Raw genomic sequence first — 15,423 nt, forward strand, 5'->3', positions numbered from 1 at the left:
AGCATCACCTGGGAGGTTGTTAGAAATGCAGGTTCTCAGGCCTCATCCGAGACCGATTAAATCAGAAACTCTGGGGTGGGGCCCAGCAAACTGAGTTTTAAGTCCTGCAGCTGGTTTTGATGCTCCCTGAAGTTTGAGAACATCGGTCTAGGTGAGAGATGATGGTGGCTGGGCTGGGGTCCTGGCAGTGGGGCTGGGGAGACGTGTTTCCAGGGTCATCCACAGGCCTTGCCCATCGGGCGTGGAGGGGTGCGGGTGAGGCCGAGTCAAGGAGAGCGCCAAGGTTCGGCTTAGGTGACTTCAAATCTCAAATCGGTGGGCCCCTCTGGGCCTTATTTCCCACCCTCCTGCCAGGGCGTCTTCAGCCTCTCCTGATGCGTCTCCAGTGAGCGCTTGCCCCCCGCCTCCTGCCCTCTTACTGCCTGTAAGCAGTGCTCCCTCTTCACAGCAAGCCAGCTCTCAGCGCATCCGTGGTGGCCAGCGCGGTTGCCACAGCAGCTGGTCCCTGAGGAGCCTGCCACCCTCCTGCCTGCCCGCAGTACCTCCATTACCGCTTCTGCGAGGAGTAGAGAAGGAGGCGTGTGGGGACGCCCGCCCTCCTGCACACTCCATTTTGAGGACGGGGTGGGGCTGGGAAGAGCCAGTGGCAAAGAGGGGCGGGACGAGGAGGGGGCGAAAGGGGAGACGGGGCCCCTCTTTGGTGGCCTCTCGCCTTGGCCGTGAGGCCCCAGTCCACTCGGCTCCTGGACGGTGGAGGCGGCAGCAGCGAGGGGGCAATGGCGGAGGACGAGCCGAAGCCGACCCAGCTGGACACGCCCCTGGTCCTGGGCGAGGACCTGACCAAGCAGATGCGGCTGCGCGTGGAGAGTCTGAAGCAGCGCGGGGGGAGGAGCCAGGATGGCGAGAAGCTGCCGCCGCCAGCCGAGTCCATGTACCGCATCGACTTCATCCAGCAGCAGAGGCTGGACGTCGTGCTGGACAAGCCGGGCAGGGTCACCATCACGGGCACCTCCCAGATCTGGATGCCCGACCTCACCGACCTCACCAACCTCATGACGCGGCAGCTGCTGGACCGCGCTGCCATCTTCTGGCGCAAGGAGGACTCGGAAGCCATGGATTGGAATGAGGCCGACGCCCTGGAGTTTGGGGAGCGCCTTTCCGAGCTGGCCAAGATCCGCAAGGTCATGTACTTCCTCATCACCTTCAGCGAGGGCGTCGAGCCTGCCAGCCTCAAGGCCTCCGTGGTCTTTAGCCAGCTCTGATGGCAGCTGCCCGCTGCTACCCTCTCCCTTGGCCCACCTGCCTGACCCCTGCCCATACCCCTTTCCCCCATGTGTGTGTTTGGGGACATTCTTCTAGCTGCTGGCCTGTACTTGGCTTGGCCGGGACCCCTGAGCCTGCGTCCTTCCTTCTCTCCTTTCCCTGGTGCTGGCGCTCCTGTTCACGGGAGGAAGATGCAAGGGCTCCGTAGTCTAGAAGCTGACCTGGCTGCCGCTGCTTCTGCCGTAGACCATGGAGACCTGGTCGGGGCTAGTGTGGGGAGATGGAGAGGCCTTGGGAGATGGCCTTCTCTCTGCTCCATTGTTGGGAGAGAGACTGAGAGACCAAGACAGAGACAGACACAGACCGAGAGAGACACCTCTAAGGAACCAGCCATTGGGCTTCCTCCGGAGACAGGGGCCCAGAGATGACAAAGAGATGACAAAGCAGCTTCCTTGGAGAGTGGCACACAGGCATCTGCTGCCCTCCTGGCCACGATGCCCCTTCCCAGTGTCCGTGTCTGGAGGTGAACACTCAGCCTGCTGCTCCGGGCACCTTGTGTGGGCCCACGACACCTCAGGGCTCTTAAGACATTGGGCAGGGTTGCTGTGAGGGCTGATTTGGGCAGTGGGCAGTGGCTGGCACGCTGGAGGCTGTGCAGGCCAGCTCTTGGTTTTCTGGGACTTCAGGAGGGGAGAAGTGAAGGGGGAGATCTCAGAAACGTTGCATAGAGATGTATCTATCTATACATACACATACGTCTTGAGAGAGAGCATGCTATATTCATATGGTTGTATTCCGTACCTGCCCTGTGGATAAGCCTGAATTGCCCAGCTGGTTCCCTGGTGGCCCTTAGCAGGGGCTTGATCAGGATGGCCTTGGGGAGGGGAAGCTCCTGAGCCGGTGAAGTGGGGAACAGTGTAGTAAACAGGTTTCCCTCTGCCTGGGGGAAGCTGGAGAGAGGGGGTCCAGAGCCCTGGAGCTGGAGACAGTAACATCTCTGGGGCCTGAGGTGTGCCCTCCTGGGATGTCAGGCTTTTCCTGGCTAACTGGTCGGAGAAGGCAGGTGTGTCATCCTGGTGCGGCACCTTTGGTGGGGTTGAGGGGTGGGAATCGGGGGCAGCCTTGGAGGGGAGCTGTGATGGTGATGGTCAGAAGTGGGCTGGAGGTGACAGTGTGGTGTGACGGCGGAACACTGGCCTCAGAGGTCACAGGGCAGAACCCACTCACCAAACAGAGGGAAACTGAGGCACAATTGCCAGCAGATTCAGTTCCAAGCCCCCCTCACGCTGCACAGGCCCAGTGAGCTCCTCTGAGGCCTGGCACCAGCCGAGGGCACCTCAGGAAGCGCCCCCGACACCGTGTCTCCAGGTCAGCCCTGTTTTGTGTCAGGGACGTGCCCGTGACATTTCCCTCGTGAAGCAGAGCCATCGGGGGGCTGCAGGGCCCTGGGAGCAGAGGCACTGAGAGATGGAGGGTCAGAGCCAACCCTAGTGGCCAGGGCTGCCGGGAGGGCAGGCCCCCACTTTGGAGGCAGGCAAGCAGAAGCAGTTGGAGTCGATTCTTCAGTGGGAGATTTGGCCGTGGTGTGAGCGATGGTCCTTTCTAACCTGAAGCTGGGGTGTCTGTTCCGGGACATGCTAGGATTCCTGCCTGCTTCTCTGCTGACTCCGGGGGAGCCTGGAGGCTAGACCCCTGTGGATGGCCCTGTCCTTCTGCCCCTCTGCTTGACCCCTCCGTGCAGCTCTGGGGCCCCTCTGGCTGCAGACTGCTTGTATCCGCTCCCCAGCGCGTCTGCTCTGTGCGGGCATGTGAGTGCCTCTGCCGTGCTCACTGCGTGTCCCCGGTAAAGCCTGTGTGTCCCCGCCTCGTGGTACACGTTCTCTTCCCAGGAGCCACCCCTCCCTGGGCCCCCTCCACACCCCTGCCCCCTCCTCCTGCCGCTTTCAGGGCTGAGGCCCAGAGCAGGTGGTGACTGGCTCAAGGTCAGACATCAGCATGGGGTTTGAAACCAGGTCCCGTGACACCCAGCCAGGAACCAACTGCCCTGACAGTTTTTTCTCCAGTGGCCCCCAGACCAGCCTCTGTATGGGGCATGGAGAGAGCCATGCTGAGGCCTCGGGGAGACACTTGGGGCCCACAGGGGATGGTGGGGACCCACCAAGCCGTGCTCAATCTGGAGTCACCCTCCCTTGCAGGGTGGCTGGGCAGGAGGCAGACGGGACAGGGGAGTGGCTGAGAGGTGGGGTGGGATCAGGCCTGTGCCCCGATTTCCCTAACATGCTGTATGTCCTCAGGCAGCCCCTGACCCTCTCCCAGCCTCAGACCTTCTAAGGGGAACAGCCTGGTTCTCGGAAGCCCCTTGCAGCCCTGCCCCACTGACCAGAGAAGACCCACGTCACCACGTCACCTTAGTGCCCCCCCTGACCCTGACCCTCACTCAATTTGTGGACGGTGACAACAGAGGCCCGGGGAGGAGGCTGCCGGCTCGAAGTCACAGAGGGTGTGTGGAGGGGCCGGCGACGGGGTGCACGTGGATCAAGCTCTGGGTCTGTGGGCCTTCGACCCCATGACCCTGGCACCCTGGGACGGGAAGGGCCGATGCCCCCATCCCATCTGAGGGCCCAGGCCCGGGCAAGGCCGGCTTCTCCCCCGATACAAGGGCAGGCCCCGCTTCCGAGGCCGCTCTTGGGGCTTTGCTTGGGAACAGCTCCCCGGGCAGGTCTCGCATCCCCGTCTTCCACCACCCCAGAGCCCTGCCCAGAGCAGCTGCTGCCGCCTCATTTCCCTTCCCCAAGCCCTGCCCTCCAGCCCCAGCCTCCATCCACTCCTGAAGATACTTCTGGGAGGGGTGGGGGGAACAGAGACGGGAACCCAGGCTTCCCACCCCGAGGACGGCAGTAGAAGGCCTGGTTCTGCTCCTGAGACTGGGTCGGGGGGAGTGCAGGGAATGGGAAATGAGGACTGCTGTCCACGGAACCTGTGAGAAACCACCGAGCAGAGAGACCCGCCGTTTCCTGAGCTCCTGCCTCCCACTGAGCCAGTGTACGGTAGGGTGAGGGACCCAGCCTGGCGCTGCCGCCAGCCACCACCCGCGTGACCCTGAGCAGCCTCTCGGAGCCTGTTTGCTCATCTGTCGGTGGGGATAGTAATGGTTCTTTCCTCATCGGGTCACTGGGAAGATGAAATGACTTAAAGCTAGTGAAGCACTGAGCTTCCTGAGAGGCACACGGGCTTCCTCTCTGGATTTCCTCCTTGTACTTTCCCAGTCCCAGAGTCTCACTTTGCACCATGATTCTGAGAGGAGGGTGTTAGGAGAACCTATTTACTAAGGAAGAGTGTAGGGTTCAGAGAGGTGTAGTGAGTTGCTTGAGGCAACACAGCAGCCAGTGCTTAGGGCAGCAGGCAGTGTGGGGTGGAGGGATAGGCAGGGTCCAGGCCTGGCTCTGTGGTTGGAGAGAGTGGTCATGGGGGAGTGGATTCTCCTCACCATTACCAGGCTTGGAAGGGCCCAGCTGAGGGAACCTTAAGCCCTCACAGTAGCCTGGGAGCCTAGCCCGAGGGGCCGCCCAGGTCTCTGAGCGTCTGGCTGTGCTCACTCCTTGTGAACAGGGATCCCGGGGCCCCTGCAGGTGTGTCAGCACCCCACGCTCCAGGTGGTGGGCTGGAGGCGCTCCTCTCCCAAGGGGCTGGGGGTGGGGATTGCCCAATCTTCCTGGCTTCTTCCAGCTGTGGCGTCTGAAACTCAGGAATTTGAGACTCTTGGAATCAGAAGCTGAGAACTGAGAAACCAGATGCTCAGAACCAGGGGCCCTCTCGTTCTGAGGATCTGGAGAGGACTGTGGCTCACCTCACCCAGCTTGGGTAGCACAGGAAACTCCACTGTAGCCCCTCAGCCTGCAGCCCTACTGGCCTTGTTTAGAAATGCTCCTGGCTGGCCCTCTGGGGTCCCAAGCAGAAATGTGTGGGAAGCTCCCTCTCTGCCACACGGACAGACACACACGCACACACTTGCACGTACACATGCATGCTTCTGTGCACACACTCACACACGGGCGTTCACTCACTTGCCCAGGGTCCCAGCAGGATTTGAGCCCAGCCACTTGGGTCTGGGTGGGAGTCCCTGGGGGAGATCACCGGGGGGTGCTCCAGGTCCTGGGGCACCAGGGGGTACTGTGGCACACCCATCAGTGGGACTCTGAGGTTTCTGGGTGATTCTGCAGTGGGTGGCTGTTAATGGGCGCACGAGGGGCTCCAAATCCCACAGAGTTCTTGCCTCACTGCCCGGTCAGCCCAAGGAGGTGCCCCAGCCCCTTCAGGCCTGTTTTTCCCATCTACACAGTGGACTGTCGTTAAGGTTTTCCTTTCTCCTCTTGGGAGGGAGGTGGACCAGGTCCCCCCGAGGTTTGCACACACCATGTACTCCACACACCAGCAGGGACGACCCCTCATGTGTGCACAGCCCTCCACAGTTGATGCAGTACAGCCAAGGCCGTTCTCCACCTTCGTTCCCAGAACAGCCTTGGAGGGAGGGTAGGTAGATGCGGAGACACTGAGGCTCCGAGAGGCGACCTAGTCGAAGCTTAAGTCCCAGCCACACACCGAGGTTGGTAAATTGATGTCCAGCATCAAACGACAATCAGTATCAAGGCTACAGAGGACAAGGAGCTTTATTTGCAGGTCTTAGGAATTGCAACGGGGGAGACACAGATTCAGGTAGAACCAAAGAGCGTTCCAGGGAAGAGGAAGTCGGGCTTGTAAAGGCGAAAGCCATAAGGTCGTTAAAGGAAATATGTGTCCTTGAGGCTGTCAAGAGTTATTTTAGGGTAAGGATCCAATAAATATCTTGAGTTTCTGGAACACTGGGCAAATGTTCTGGATGGCTGCGTTAAGACAAGAAGTGGTCAAAGTTCAGATTCTGTGCGGTGATGACGTGCAGAAATCACACTTTCTCAGTGGCCTCCCAGCTCCGTTTTAGAGCGCTGTCTTAGTAAAACTGACTCCATGTGTATTTTCCTTTCACACCAGTAGTGTGTACAAGCTCACCAGCTGTCCAGGCCCTCGCTGCGGCCGGCATTTGGGGATTTTCCTCCCAGAAAGACTCAGCCAGCTGTGGAGCTGGCCCTGGCCCTGTGCTGGGTGGTGGGGATCTGAGCAGGAGCTTGGGGGAGGGGCTGCTGGACGGCGCCCAAGGGGAGGGTGGGGTCAGGAGGACCCTGCAAGCTGCTGCTCAGCTGGCCCCGGAGGGACAGGGACGGGATGAGGCCGGCAGAGGGAGCCACCCGTGCAAAGCTGAGGTGGCCTGAGGCATTCCTATAGGGCCTGAGGGAGGCAGTGTTCAGGGGTGAAGCTGAGAGCTGCCCGCAGGGCTTTGAATGCCGGGCCAGGGAGCTAGTGTCCCTGGCAATGGGGCTTTTCAACTGTAGTCACGCGAGAGGAGAGAGACAGCCTAGTGAGCCCTTGGACCCATCCCTCCACCTCAACCACTGCCAACTCGTGGTTGATCTTGTTTCCTCTACAACCCCGCTCCCCCCAGGCAGCATGTCATTTCATCTGTAAATATTTCTGGATGTATCTCTGAACGATAAGGACTCGTTCAAAACCCGGAACCATAATATCGTAACATAACTAAAGTAACTTTATAATAATTCCTTAATACCATCAAATACCCAGTAACTGTTCTGGTTTCCACTCTGGGTCACAAATGTTTACATGTATATTTTACAGTTTGTTTGAATCAGATCCAGAGGTCCGTTACTGCAGTCCGTGGCTCCCCTTCATCTTTTCATTTTTTTCCCTTGCATCTAGTTGCTGAAGAAGCCGGTCATTTGTCCTGGGAGTTTCCAACCATCTGGATTTTGCAGGCTTCGTTTTCATGGTGTTGATTAACATTTGTGCCCTGAGTTTCCTGTGAGGTAGCACTCACCTCTGGAGGCTTCATAAGATGCGGCACAATTTTTTTTGCACAACTGCTTCATAGGTGAAGTTGTCTCAGGAGGTACATAATGTCGGGTTGTCTCTTTTTTGTGACATACGAACCGTCGGTGATCCTAAATCGATGTTAGAAGCCATGATTACCTAAATCCATTATTTGTCAGTGGTTGCAAAAGAATAGAAGTCTAGGAATTCCCTGGTGGCGCTGTGGTTAAGAATCCACCTGCCAAAACAGGGGACATGGGTTCAAGCCCTGGTCTGGGAAGATCCCACACGCCGCGGAGCAAATAAGCCCATGCGCCACAACTACTGAGCCCGCACTCTAGAGCCCGCGAGCCACAAGTACTGAGCCCTTGTGCTGCAACTACTGAAGCCCGTGCGCCTAGAGCCTGTGCTCCACAACAAGAGAAGCCACCGCGATGAGAAGCCCGCCCACCACAATGAAGAGTAGCCCCCCGCTCGCCGCAACTAGAGAAAGCCTGCACACACAGCAACGAAGACCCAACGCAGTCAAAAATAAATAAATAAATATATTAAAAAGAAAAAAGGAATAGGAGTCTAATATTCTAATTTCTTCTCACTTCTTAGATGGAATTCATCACCAGATAAAAACCTCCCTTGATCTGCTGTTGGTTACTCTATGGCACAGTTTGTATAGAAAAGTCAGGTTAAGTCTTTGATTTTTTTTTTCCTTTCGATTTCCAGTTTCAAAAAAATGAGTTGTTTCCCTGCCACCCTCCAATAGTGACTAATTATTTGTTTGTGTTAATATCATCATGGTCTCATGGATTTGACCATATCGGATGTGTTTTCATGCATCACTGTCATTATCCTTTACTGCTGCTCAGATTGGCCCGTCTTTGGCTAGTGGGAGCCTCTTCAGATTGGTCCTGAATCCTCTGGTTGCTTCCTTGATTTCTGGCATGACCGGATGTGGTGTGGAGGGTGTCTGGTTTGTGTGCCCGTGGGAGCACACCTCCCTGGACAGACTGCTTCCTCTCGCTTGGTACCCTGGCTGGCAGCAGAGAGGGGCTGAGGGGTGAGAAGGCTGGCCTGGGGCTTCCTTGAAGGGCTGTGGTGTGGGAGGGAAATTGAGGCCCGTGGAGATCGCTGACTCTTAATCACAGGCCCTGGAGCCTCATTAGCTGCCTTTTGAGTAACAGAGGGTTCAGAGCCAAGCCCTGGGTTTAATGATCCTCCCGTGGCCCCAGTGGTACCTCCCAGCTCCTGCAGGGCTCCTCTTCTTCCCTCCCCCCTCCCCCATCCTTCTTCCGCATCCCGTGCAATCCAGAGCTTTCAGAGCAGGGAGGAGTGGAGGAGGGTGCAGTGGCCAGGCCAGTGTTCCCAGCTTCTGACTCTCCATTGCTCTGTGCCCCTGCATGTACCCCCTTTTTTGCAAAATAAATTTATTTATTTATTTATTTTTGGCTGTGTTGGGTCTTCGCTGCTGCGCGCGGGCTTTCTCTAGTTGCTGCGAGCAGGGGCTACTCTTCATTGCGGTGCGCGGGCTTCTCATTGGCCGGCTTCTCTTGTTGCAGAGCACGGGCTCTAGGCGTGCGGCTTCAGTAGTTGTGGCACATGGCCTCAATAGTTGTGGCTCTCGGACTCTAGAGTGTAGGCTCAGTAGTTGTGACACACGGGCTTAGTTGCCCCATGGCATGGGGGAATCTTCCTGGACCAGGGCTCGAACCCGTGTCCCCTGCACTGGCAGGCAGATTCTTAACCACTGCGCCACCAGGAAGGTCCCTGTACCCCATTTTTGATACACTTTTCTGTCCTGAAATCAAGTGTCAGGGAACCTGCCAGGGATCAGGGCAGAGGCCGGCCTGGGAGTTTTCACTGAGAAAGGACACCCAGTTGACTGAAAAGGGACCAGCTAGTAATCAGCCCTTGCTGGGTTCTAGACTCTGTGTCAGGCTCTGAAGCCCTGAGTGTGAATCCTGCCTCCCTCACTGGTGCCTGTGGGTGGCCTTCTGCAGCGACTTCCTGCCCTAACTCTCAGAAGACAGCCCTGAGGGTTCAGGCGCTTCGGCACTTAGCTGGGCTCCATTAGTGGCTGTAGCGCCTCTCACTGTGCTTATCATTTTCATTGTCTTGGTCCCGAATGTCCCACTAGGGAGCATTTCTCTTTGCCAGCATCCCTGTTGATGGTTAGAGGCGTGTAAACAGAAGCATCCTTAATGAGGGTGGGGGTTGGGAATGGCTTTTGGCTGAAGTCTCTGTGCCCAGGCTGCTCCGGACCTTGGGATTTACAGCCTCCTGATACATCTCTGGCTCCTCAGGCGGATTGCCTGCGTGCCCTCCCCCATACCTGGGAGTGATTTTCTTCTAGAAGATGGTTCTTCTGGTCTTGATGGGGTTCGGCTCCTCTGGGTCCTTGCCCGAAAGGGCCAGCAGGTCCCCCTGACTCAGCAGGGTGAGGGTTTTTTCCCCTGCCTCCCCACCTCCTGCTGCCCCGAATTCTTCTGTTTGTCCTAGTCTGCTGGGGTGATGCCCACTGCCAGCTCTCAGGACACCTGCTCAGAAGCTACTGCTTGTCCTCCAGGGTCAGGCCCACCACTCCCTTCTCTCCATGGCCCCGCATGTACCCCGTGTCAGCCTCAGCACTTGCCTGTGTGCCTACCTCTCCCACCAGACTGGGAGCCTCCCGAGGGCAGGGACCATGTCTGAATCATCTGGGTCCTCAGTGCCAGTGTGGGGCTGGGTGCAGAGTGGTCCACACTGATAAAAAACTCCTTATTTGGAGGCAGACAGACCTGCGTTTGAATCCTGGCTTCAAACCCAGGTCTGCCTGCCTCCAAAGAATGTGTATATTTTCTAGCTGTGTGATCCTGCCCTCTCTGAGCCTTGATGTTCTCATCTGTAAAGTAAGGATGGATATATTAGTAATTTCATGGGGTGGTTGTGTGAATTGAACCGAGATAACCCATTGCAGTCACAGGCTTGGTATCTGGCATTTCCAAGATGCTCCATAAATAATCAATTTTATTAAGAGTCCCAGTGGATGCCTGTGAATTTATTCATTCAGTTAACACATGTTTATTGAGGACCCTCTCTGAGCCAGGCCCTGGACTAGGTGCTGGGTGGATAGCAGTGACCAAGACTGACGTGTCTCTGCCCTAAGAGAGTTGACATTCCAGTGACAGTATCAGCACTGAACACAATGTCACACACTTGTGTAATTATAACTGGGGAGAGTGTCTCAGAGGAGAAGTGCCAGGGGCCGTGAGTTGGATGGACAGGGGTCCTGGCCTAGTCTGAGGAGTCAAGGAGGGCTTCCTGGAGGAGGAGGGTAGGCCCTAAAGGACAAGTGAGAGTCAGCTGCAGGAAGAGCAGGTGCAGAGTTCCTGACCAGAGAAAGAGCCTGGAGCAGGGCGCAGTAGGTGGAGGCTGGGGTGGGTGAGGGTAGAGACACGAGCCTGAGGACAGAGCATATTAAGGGTTTGGGCTTTATTTTCCAGGGGACCTGATCAGAAAGATCACTCTGCTGCTGTGTGGGGCAAGAGCAGATGTGGTTGCTGATGCTGTTAGTGTCCCGGGGTGAGGAGATGGGGGACCGGGCCAGGGTGGTGCCGGGGGGCTGGAGAGGAGGAGATGCATTTTAGCAGAATGTGGGAGCTCAGATTGCATGGAGAGAGGGAAAGTGGGGAGGCCGGCATGGCTGCCGACTTCTGGCTCGGGCAGGGCAGGGGGCAGGGTGGCACCACTGACCAGGCGGGAACTTGGGTGCATGTGCTATATTTCTGAGGGGGAGGATGCAGATGGAGGCATGAGGAAGGGAAGGGGAAGCTCATAGAATCTTAGAATGACAGAGCTGGGAGGAGCCTCAGGGGGCCTCCAACCCCTTCAGGGATGGGGAAACTGAGGCCCGGAGATGAGAAGGATTTGCCCAAGTCCCATACTGGTTCATGGCAGAGATGGGAATTGAACCCAGTATTCCTTTCCATTTGATTCCCTGGAGGCATGCAGCCCCACTTCCTCAGGAAGCCAGCCGTGACCCTCAGTGTGTCCCATCCTGTCCCCCTCCCCGTCCAGGTCATCCCAGACTGGAAGGAGCAGGAATGGGACCCCGAGAAGCCCAACACCTACGTGGGCATCTTTCACTTCCATTTCTGGCGCTTCGGGGAGTGGGTGGACGTGGTCATCGATGACCGGCTGCCCACAGTCAACAACCAGCTCATCTACTGCCACTCCAGCTCCCGCAATGAGTTCTGGTGTGCCCTGGTGGAGAAGGCCTACGCCAAGTAGGTGCCAGGGTCGGGCGGCCAGGCTGGGGTGGAACTGCTCTTGGGCTCTGTGCGGGTGTTCCTCTAGCTGGGGCTCCAGGCACAGAGAGGTGAGGGGCAGGTGCAAACACACACAGCGAACACAGAGCCCGGCACCCAGAGCACAGCCGGGTGTGGTGCAGGCCTGGACTGCAGGGCCTCTGGGTACCTGGTGTCAGGTCCCCACAACCCGCCCACATAGGGAAGCCCGCTTCCACCTGGGAAGATGGAGGCCCAGGCAGGTGTCCTGCAGGTAGCCGGGGGCAGAGCCAGCAACCATATTCAGGTCGATGGTTCTTTTCCAAAGATCCAAGTTGCTGAGCCGTCCCTGGAGGCCTTGCTGGGCATGTGGTGTCTCTGAGCCTGGGCTGGTCGAGGAGGTTGGGACAAACCCCTGCCTTTCCTGCTGGCTGGGCCTCCCCTTCACCCACCCACTGGTCTGTCTACCTGACTGCCCAGCCATTCTATCTTTGCTGCCCCTCCTCCTGCTCTGTGCCAGGCCCTGGGTTCCCAGCATGGGCATGAGCAAAGGTTTGCTGAGCTGTGGAGGGCTTTGGGGCAGAGTGACCTGCCCAGGCCCCTGCAGGACAGGTGCAGGCCTGGCACAGGAGGGCCAGTGGGGTCAGAGACCAGCTCTGTGGGAGCCTCTCCTTGATTCTTCCTCCCAGGCCTGTTTGTCACTCTCCTTGGATAGTGGTGTGTGTGTGTGTGTGTGTGTGTGTGTGTGTGTGTGTGTGTGTGTGTGTGTGTGAAAGGAAAAACAAAAACTCCATCATCAAAAACAAACCCATGGAACCCTCTTGCACTGTTGGTGGGAATGTAAATTGATACAGCCACTGTGGAGAACAGTATGGAGGTTCCTTAAAAAACTAAAAATAGAACTACCATATGACCCAGCAATTCCACTACTGGGCATATACCCAGAGAAAACCATAATTCAAAAAGACACATGCACCTCAATGTTCATTGCAGCACTATTTACAATAGCCAGGTCATGGAAGCAACCTAAGTGCCCATCGACAGACGAATGGATAAAGAAGGTGTGGTACATATATACAATGGAATATTACTGAGCCATAAAAAGGAACGAAATTGGGTCATTTGTAGAGACGTGGATGGATCTAGAGACTGTCATACAGAGTGAAGTAAGTCAGAAAGAGAAAAATAAATATCGTATATTAATGCATATATGTGGAACCTAGAGAAATGGTACAGATGAACTGGTTTTCAGGGCAGAAGTTGAGACACAGATGTAGAGAACAAACATATGGACACCAAGGGGAGAAAGTGCCGGGGGCTGGGGTGGTGGTGGGATGAATTGGGAGATTGGGATTGACATGTATACACTAATATGTATAAAATAGATAACTAATAAGAACCTGCTATATAAAAAAATAAAATAAAATTGAAAAACAAACCCATGAAAACATGTCAGAAGATTCCATTTTTAGTCCTAAGAAAGCGAAACCTGCCCCCTGGTGGTCAGTTGGTCACCATGGTCTTTGGTGCAGGCTCCTCTCCTCCCGCTCTGGGAGACCCACTCAGTGACTCAGCGGGCTAGCTCTTTTTTTTTTTTTTTTCTTTTAAGTAAAATTTTTATTATTTTAAAAAATTGTCCAAAATATAATATTTATCATTTTGAGCATGTGTAAGTGTACGATTCAGTAGCATCAATTACATTCACAATGCTTTGTACCCATCAACACTGTCTATATCCAGTATAGATGATGATACTTTTCATCATCCCCAACATAAATTCTGTTACCCACGAAACAATAACTCCCTCTTTCTCCCTTCTCCCAACCCTGGGAACTTCCATTCTGCTTTTTGTCTCTATGAATTTTCCCATTCCAGGTAACTCATGTAAGTGGACTATTTGTCCTTCTGTGTCTGCCTTATCTCAATTAGCGTAGTGTTTTCAAGGTCCTTCCATGTTGTAGCATGTATCAAAATTCCGTTCCTGTTTATGGCTGAATGGTATTCCATTGTATGTGTGTGCCACATTTTGTTTATCCATTCATCTGTTGATGGACACTCGGGTAAACTGTTTCCACCTGCTTGCTATTATGAATAATGTGGCTATGAACATTGATGTGCAGGTATCTGTTTGAATGTCTCCTTTTAGTTCTTTGGAATATATACCTAGGAGTGAATTGGTGGGTCGTATGGTAGTTCTGTGTGTACATTTTTGAGAAACTACCAAACTGTTTTGACACAGGGGCTGCACCAGTTATGCTTGTTGTTGTTGTTGTTTTTAATTATTTGCTTTTAAAATTATAAAAAGAATGCATGTCTGTTATAGGAAATCCAGAAAATATAGGAACCCATGCAGAGGATAATAAACCTCTCCTATTCTCCTGCATATTCTCCCAGGTTGCTGTTCGCCCCTTCCCTGTTTTGGGCCATCTGGGTTAATGGGGCAGCTCCTCTGTTCCGGACAGCAGGACATTGTCCCCTCAAGGCCCCACCCCCTCTCCATGTCTTCCATTTCTTCCCTTTGCTCTCCCTGCACCCTCCCACACCACTGGCAGCTCTTTTAACATCTTTGATGGCTCTTTCGTTTGTAGGTTACCTTGCAAAACCTGTGCTGGTGTTTTGTGGGCGCATATTTTCAATTTATGGAAATGGTATTTTGTCATATATCCCATTCTGCTTCTCATGTTCACATTTGGCACTCTGCCTTTAAGACCCCAACCTTTTTCCTAACATTTAAATAAGGAGCCACAGCTGTGTCCTAGCACCTGCTCTATTGCACATAGTAGATGCTTAATCTTTTTGAAATGAATTATTGCATACATTTTAGACACAATTGGAGTCCGGCTGTATTGCCTTTTCAAATGTAACAAGCAGGCACTAGCATTTTCCCTGCAGTAGGAATTCCTTTACAGTGTTTTCTTCAATGGCTGCTTGAGATGCAACATTAGCTTTTAAAACCAGTTCTCTGTTGTTAGACGGTTAGGTGATTGCTAGTTTTACATTGTTATAAATAATGTTACTCGTCCAGAATTATGTCAAAAGACATATGAACTTTTAACACTTCTGAAAAGAATTGCTGGATTTCTGGACAGCTAATTTTTGAAGATGGGGCTATGAAGGCCAAGGGGAATTTGAGTGACAAAATGGTGTGGTTCAGTGGGACAAACGTTGGCCTGGGAGCCGGAGACCTGGGTTGGCTCGGTTGTGTGGCCTGCTGTGTGACCTTAGCAGTTCTCTTGACCTCTCTGAATTTCAGAAATCTCCCCTATCAGGTGAAGGATTTAGACTGGCTGGGGAACGTGAACTGGGAGTTCTTTCCACATTGCTTCCAGGCTGGCAGGCTGTTACCAGGCCCTGGATGGAGGCAACACAGCGGATGCGCTGGTGGACTTCACAGGTGGGGTTTCCGAGCCCATCGACTTGACCGAGGGTGACTTTGCCAGTGATGAGGCCAAGAGGAACCAGCTCTTTGAGCGCGTGTTGAAAGTGCACAGCCGGGGAGGCCTCATCAGTGCTTCCATCAAGGTGAGAACACAGAACCGAGCCCCAGAGGCGGCCCGTCCCCTTCACTGACCCTGATTGGGGTGGGAGGTGACTGGCTTTTCAGGGAGAGCCCCTGCCCAGGTTGGATCACAAATCCAGACCCTCAGCCTCATGGAGGGGAGCAGTTAGAGGCTGCAGCCCCTCCCCAGTGCTGGACAGCACAAGCCTCGGGCCCCCTGCCCTAACCTTACACTACGAAAGGCCTTGCCCACACTGTTCAACTAGCGTCCCCCTTTTCCAGCCCAGTTGCGAGGCGATGGGAAGGGCGAGGGAGCCCCTACTGCCTGCTGGCACAGGCCTGGCCTCTTCAAGACGATCGTCTCATTTCATTGACTGCTCAGGTTTTGGGTGGGAAAGTTGGGACTCAGTGAAGGCAGAATTTGAACCCAGGTTTGGCTGACCCAGTGGTATGTTGATAAAAGACTGGAAAATTTTAAAGCCCTGG

The 15,423-nt window shown here is 54.8% G+C and overlaps 2 protein-coding genes across 5 annotated transcripts in view; both read left to right on the forward strand.

The window, feature by feature from the left end:
* CAPN5 (calpain 5) overlaps nucleotides 1-15,423 on the forward strand; it is a 57,995-nt gene that overhangs the window by 32,403 nt on the left and 10,169 nt on the right. For all 4 annotated transcript variants that reach the window (XM_067750448.1, XM_067750450.1, XM_067750452.1 and 1 more), the window contains exons 4-5: nucleotides 11,230-11,438; nucleotides 14,768-14,960. In XM_067750448.1, coding sequence (XP_067606549.1) covers nucleotides 11,230-11,438; nucleotides 14,768-14,960 — 402 coding nt within the window. The remainder of the gene's footprint in view (nucleotides 1-11,229; nucleotides 11,439-14,767; nucleotides 14,961-15,423) is intronic.
* OMP (olfactory marker protein) lies at nucleotides 678-6,951 on the forward strand. Its single transcript, XM_067750453.1, has one exon. The coding sequence runs from the start codon at nucleotides 777-779 to the stop codon at nucleotides 1,260-1,262; it is 486 nt and encodes a 161-aa protein (XP_067606554.1). The 5' UTR covers nucleotides 678-776; the 3' UTR covers nucleotides 1,263-6,951.

This window comes from Pseudorca crassidens, chromosome 9, assembly GCF_039906515.1.
Source record: "Pseudorca crassidens isolate mPseCra1 chromosome 9, mPseCra1.hap1, whole genome shotgun sequence".
NCBI classification, from domain to species: domain Eukaryota; kingdom Metazoa; phylum Chordata; class Mammalia; order Artiodactyla; family Delphinidae; genus Pseudorca; species Pseudorca crassidens.

Coding starts and splice junctions, on each gene's coding strand:
- OMP (XM_067750453.1), top strand. CDS start 777: ATGGCGGAGGACGAGCCGAAGCCGACCCAGCTGGACACGCCCCTGGTC.